This window comes from Physeter macrocephalus, chromosome 15, assembly GCF_002837175.3.
Source record: "Physeter macrocephalus isolate SW-GA chromosome 15, ASM283717v5, whole genome shotgun sequence".
Classification (NCBI taxonomy): Eukaryota; Metazoa; Chordata; class Mammalia; order Artiodactyla; family Physeteridae; genus Physeter; species Physeter macrocephalus.
In genome coordinates this window covers 36,754,142-36,760,767 of record NC_041228.1, presented here as the reverse complement: position 1 = coordinate 36,760,767, position 6,626 = coordinate 36,754,142, and the positions used below count along the sequence as shown (strand labels likewise).

Genomic DNA, 6,626 nt, shown 5'->3' with positions numbered 1-6,626 from the left:
ATAAATTTTGGAGATTAATCCTTTGTCAGTTGCTTCATTTGCAACTATTTTCTCCCATTCTGAGGGTTGTCTTTTGGTCTTGTTTATGGTATCCTTTGCTGTGCAAAAGCTTTTAAGTTTCATTAGGTCCCATACTATCTCTTAATGTTTATATTTTTAACTGTTTTTATGCCATTTGTTTTTCTTTACTCATTATTTATTTTCTTCATTAAATAGGTGCTTATTCTATCCTCAACCCATTTTTCTATTAGTATCTATTTTGATTATACAAACTCTATATATTCATGATATCCTTTTCTGCCATACAAGTTTGAATATGTGATTTTTATAAATTGTTTTACTTACCATCCTAAGTTTTACTTGCCAGTTTTTTTACACATCATATTAATATTTCTATATCAATTTAATTCATGTCTGTTCATTATTTATTTAGCTATATCACTTATATCTGTTTTCTCCATTAGATCATTGTTCTCTCTCTAGATTGTATCATCTTCAAAATGAAAAATTATGTCTCCTCATATAGGTCTGGCACAGTATTATTTTTTTTATAATAATGGCTTCTTCTTGATGATGGCTACATAGCTGAAACCTAGAAATAGACCCTCAGGTCCTGGCAGGTTACATAGTACCTACAAACTGATTATAGATCCTACCAGCAACAGACTCTTTGCCATCCTTTCACCAGACTTGACCATTATATTTGAAAGACAGAATAGTATGGTGTTACTATGTAATGGATCTACTATACATACTCTCACTGCTTTAAATTCACTGATCATATAAAAAGAGAAGAATGCACTACCTTAGTGTTTGATCTTTACCACATAGATCTAACGTCACGATCAATTGCTTTCAGTATTTTCTTTGAAATCACATAAAGGTTCATATGTGCCAAATTTCATAAGGATCACATGATAAGGTCAAGAAATACAAATTCCAAGGCAGAATTTATATGCCCGGTCCACATATGACAGTAATACTGTGTAACCATATGTTGAATATAATACACAGTATGTAAATGCTATTCTTGAAAGCAATCCAATCAATAAAAACTAAAATAAATAACACTTTAGTAACACATTTCAAATCAACTGAAAATGGAATAGATGGACTCTATGGCAAGAACATCCCTATAAAATTGACATTCAGAGGCCATTAAAACCCAGAGACTAAAACAATCCTGAAACTAAAGAAAAACTGTGAATATTTAGAAGATTTTTAAAAGCCTACTATATTGTATGCCAAGACACAGCAGTTGTTTTTATTTAAAGAGCTATTTCAATAAAAACTGTGGATTGCCAAGCATTAAAAAGCTAATTCCGTTTGCCATCACCAATAGCTGAATGAAACCTTAAAAAATATATACAATATTAACCTTAAAAAAAGTTTAAAATACACAGTATTTAATAGAAAAAGTCAAAACTGAAAAAAGTCAACTTTTAGTCATAATTGGAACTATTAAAAAATTGACCAATTTTATCACTTAAGAAGGTTATGGGAAAGCTACTGAAGTTAACTTCAAAAGCCTAGCAGTAAAAGTGATTGTAATGTCAGTAAAACTCTGAAACAGATCAAATAACCCCTAAGTAGTACTAATCCACTGCATCTTTGAACATGTATATGCCTCTTTTTAAGCTGAAAAGGTTGCCCTTTTTTTCTTTAACTTGTTTCCAACATCCCATTAAAAAAAAAAAAAATCTATTCAACTGTTAACAGTCAGCAGCTCAGAGTACAGAAACTTTACCTTCACTCAAAGATGATATGAGTTAAGATTTGAAATATCTTTTCCTCTTTGGCCTGGTTCTGGAAAACATGGTTTCGTCATTCTACCTGTAGAGGGAGAGCGTCTCTTTCTTCATACAAGTATTTGTGCACTGTATGTATACAAACAAATGCATTAATGAAGGTTACCTACAATTTTTTAACCATTTTTTTCTCTTGCTTATCAGCTCAAACTCTTACACCAAAATTGATGTTTGTGTTGTAATTGACATTTTTAATTTTAATTTTGTCTCTTCAGATCCTGGGAAGACTTTGCCTGAAGCCCTTGATTACTGCACAGTTTGGTTGCAGACAGTGCCTGGAGAAATAGACAGCAAAAGTGGAATTCCACCTTCACTTGTAATGCTACAAATTAAAGATTTTCTTAATGGCCCAGGTAAGAAAGTCATAATTCAAACTTTTTTCATATGAGTCTATTAACGTGTACGTAGGGTCTGTTAACAATCTTGACATTCCTTGCCAAAAATGAGTAATTCATTTGTCTTCCAGATATGTACTCTTCTCAGGCTGCCCATTCTAGAGATCAAAAGGCAAATATTAATACACATTAAAAATTACCTTTAGTCTGACAAAAAGTAGTTATCAATTAAAAAATAATTGACTGGAAGCCAAAGACTCAAGATTTTATTTCTACCTTTTCTACTAATCGTGGGACCTTAGGCAGTTATCTAATCTCCTGTGCCTCAGTTTCCTTACCTGTAAATGAAGAGAATAAAATAGATGATGGGTGGATAGATGGGTGGGTGGGTGGATGGATGGATAGGTGGATGGGATACATGACATACATACGTAAGATAATATACATAAGTAGATTGGATTAGATAGATAAATACACTTATTTCAAATGTTTAGCAAAGTGCTTGGGACATATTAACACTCAATTTTAAATAGGTAGATATAGATATCAAAAGGTATTGAGTGCTTATTATGTCCCAGGTACTAAATGCTTTACATACTTGTATAAACCCAAGAAGTAGGCCCTATAATTATCCCTCTTTTATGAATAAGGAAGCTAAGACTTAGAAAAATGAAGTAAATTGCCCAACATCATAGTAGCAGAGGAGCCATTCAAACTCTGGTCTTTATGACTACAAAGACCTACATCACTTTTATACTGCACTAATTTTAGCATAACTAAAGATTTTTTTCTTTCTTCTCCATCTCCTCCTCCTCCTCTTTCTTTTTCCTGCTCTATTTCTTCTTCCTTCTCATGTTCCTCCTTCTCTTTTCTTTGTTACTCTTCCCTTACCTCCGTGAGATCTTAGCTATTTATTTAACAGAAATTACTACGTTCAGTTTCCCTTTTGTTATCTTATATTTACAGTGCTGCAGAACCTGTTAGTCATTAAAAGAATACTAGTTTCTTCATTACGAATTTAAAACAATGGTGTTACACTGTCTGAAGATCTCTAGCAGTACTCTGCAAGGCATGAATTTTGATGATTGAAAACTATCCCTCTGTGGACCTGATTCAGTTTATGTGCATGCTGGTGCACTTACAATCTATGACCACAGATAGAGAAGGTGGCCCATCATCATGTCTGGAATAGAAAGAGCCTGAAACCACCTCAGTTGGCCCTTTCACTCTGGCTCAGTTCTTCTTAAGCATGTTTCTCCAGTGCTGGAATTTAAAAGGTATAGGAGGAATATGAAGAACTAGTTCTAATCATTAGTATCTAGCTGTGGTTTTAAAGACTCAAAGGAAGTGAAGAAGCTGATGATAAGGCTAAGGGAGTCATTAAAGTTGGACGAATCCTTTGGGGTGAGTTGGATGATTGAGAGGAGTGTGAGTCCTCATACTTGGTTAGTGAGTACCATATTTCATTGAATTCAAGCAACCATCAATTGTAGGAAAAAACATTTTGCGTACCACTAAGGAAAAAGAAAAAATATCTGCTATTTAAGCTATGATACAGTGCTTTCTTACTGCATCAGTTGCAGGGCAAAAGACTGAACATGCTAGAATGAACGAAATAGGGTAAGAACATAAGGGTAGTTCATGGACAAGTGACAGGGAAACTTGCATTTACTTCTTTTTTCTCTCTTTTAGTGTCAGATTTCTTTTGCTTTCAGGCACAGTCTTTCACCTTTTGGCTAGAAATTTCCCTTCTAGTTTACATGTGATTGATTTGTTTGTAAAAGGGGTGGGATCTCCAAGTTAGTAGTAAATTGTGTACCATATTTTCATGGCTACCAAATAAATTGAACTTTAAGAGAAATGTCAGTGAACAAATGAAAAATTATATGTTTATCTTTCTGTCATTCAATGTGACTATGTAGCAGAAGTGCGATTTTTACAACAGTTGTACTTTTGTATTTCTTATACTTCTTAAAACTGGGAACTACATATATGCCATTTCTAATTTTATGCTCATTCAATAATAGTGATTATATATCTGGAGATTCAAACTTTTAAATTAATGAATTGAAATAGTTATTTTACAGCCGTGCTTCTCAAACTGGAGTGTGCATTTGAGCATCTCTGGGGAGCTGGTTAAATGCAAATGTGACTTAATAGGGATGAAATTCTACATTTCTAACAAGCTCCCAGGTGAAATGGATACTGTTGATCTGGGGATAACACATTTTGTACCAAGATTTTATTTGACTCATATATTAATAAAATATATATATATGTGATTTTCTTAATACCATCAATAACAATTACTGAGACTCAAACTGCAGATGTTTTGAGGCACAGGAGAGGGGGATGATACAAACAATGATGAATGGTTTTTTAAATGGTACTTTTATTATGAAAAATCAAATACACTGTCCAATAAATGGTTTAAGTTCTTCAAAGTCTTAAAACATTTTAACCAAGAGCACTTTTCTTTCATAAATTATTTGAGGGAAGATTACTTTGAATGATATGTCAGTTCTGTGGGATTCCACTAGAACATTAACCTAACAGCTTTGAACTACTCCAGAATTTACTATCTTAGACAAAAAATTCCTTAAACAATTTGTCATATAAAGTACGTAAGTAGATATTATTACATAACATAATTGTATTCTCTCACTATACAGCTACACTATATTAATTGAGAGATCAATAGGAATAACAGGACATAATAAAGCATTTCTTGCTGTAGGAATGTACTATAGATTTTTGGCAACTCAAGAAAAATATATTTTTCCAGATTTTATATAATAGTATATTACGAGCAATATTATTTATGCTAAGACTAGGGGAACAAACTTCAGCTTTATAATAGTCCCCAAACTATTCTCTTCCCTTAAAAAATAAAAAGGCCTTTTTTTAATATTGAAAATAATGCTTCTAAGTTTTATGCAGTATTATCGTTAAGAATCTTTTGATACCAAAAGATTGTTTTAATTGTTTAGTTTGTTTTATTGTTTAGTTTATATGCACATCTTATTTAAGTATCATTCCCAAAGAATGCTTTATGCTACAATGCTACATCTCTAAAATAGTATGTTTTCATTTCTTCTTTTCTTGATCTGGAATTAAGGTTTCAGTAACAATCAAACTTATGATGCTGAAGAGTAGAGGAAATACTGATTATAACTACCCAACCTTAAATTTTCTTCATAAAGGTGCAAACTTGACAGCTTTTGAATTCAGCCTGTCGGGTGTTTTTTCCAGGGATTATTTTATCTAAACAAGGTGATGCATATGCTGCTCTTTAGCATCTGTTTTTGGAAAAAATACTTCAGTGTTCTTGAGTATTCCCCGATTTCCTCTGTTCACTTAATAGTACCTTAGAGCAAATGGTAGGTCCCAACTTCTACATCAAAAACCCCTTCAAAGCTCTCCCAACCCCGACCTCCTTCCTTCAGAGGCAACAACTGTACTACCCATTAGCAAGGTCAGTGGCTTGGAGAAACCTGGAAAACAGCAGCTACCAGAAACCCAGCAGAACAATATCTCCAGCAGGTGATAGATTAGTTGGAACAAATTGGAACCATTGCAGTGCAGCAATCCTGGTTTCTTTCAAGCTGTTTTTTAAATGTCGTCATTTTAATACACAATCTAAGCCCCGCGGAACAGTCCACAGCAGGTTAATTTGAATCATATGATGTGTCACTGCCCTCAGCTGACATGAGCTCTATTCCATGTGTGAAGCCATAATAAATCCATTCCCAACCGAGGAAAATTCCCCATGAGAAGGTGAACTAATCCAGGCCTCACACTGGCATGCTAGCCTGCCATAATTGAAAGCAGGGCCACCTGTTCCCAGCACAGTTAGCCAATAGAGAAAAAAATTACCATTAGATCAGATATGTCTTCTATTGAAAACTCATTCATACTTCTTGCAAATTCAAATTCAGCTGTGAACTGCTTAGTATGACATCATACAGAAACTTAGGAATGTGCCCACTTGATCCCAGTTTTGTTAACTATAGGATTTCTTAACTTTGAAATGAATTTTTTTTTTTTAATTTAATGAGAGCTGACACATGAGAAGAAGAACTGGGAAGGGTGCAGATTTTTCTAATTAACTCAGGGTCATTTACAAAAATATTTGAGCTCCCTGGTGTTTTTTTCATTGTTTCTTTGCAGACATATTTTTGAACACTGTCACTGTAGCCATGAAGTGACATTTAAAGGACAACAAAGAAAAAATATGCCAAATTAGGAGAACATTCCCACATCATTTATGTTTTATTGTAAATTAATTAGCATATCATAATCTTCGTATAATTTTAATTATATCAAACACAAAATTATGACTGTAATTTCCTATTTCTTTTTTTTTTTTTTTTTTTTTTTGCGGTATGCGGGCCTCTCATTGCCGTGGCCTCTCCCGTTGCGGAGCACAGGCTCCGGACGCGCAGGCTCAGCGGCCATGGCTCACGGGCCCAGCCGCTGTGCG

The 6,626-nt window shown here is 33.8% G+C and overlaps 1 protein-coding gene across 9 annotated transcripts in view; it reads left to right on the top strand.

Annotated features, from left to right (window-relative positions):
- Window positions 1-6,626, top strand: part of VPS13B (vacuolar protein sorting 13 homolog B) — an 802,500-nt gene that overhangs the window by 582,022 nt on the left and 213,852 nt on the right. For all 9 annotated transcript variants that reach the window (XM_028500192.2, XM_028500193.2, XM_024115869.3 and 6 more), the window contains exon 35: window positions 2,024-2,161. In XM_028500192.2, the coding sequence (XP_028355993.1) occupies window positions 2,024-2,161 (138 nt within the window). The remainder of the gene's footprint in view (window positions 1-2,023; window positions 2,162-6,626) is intronic.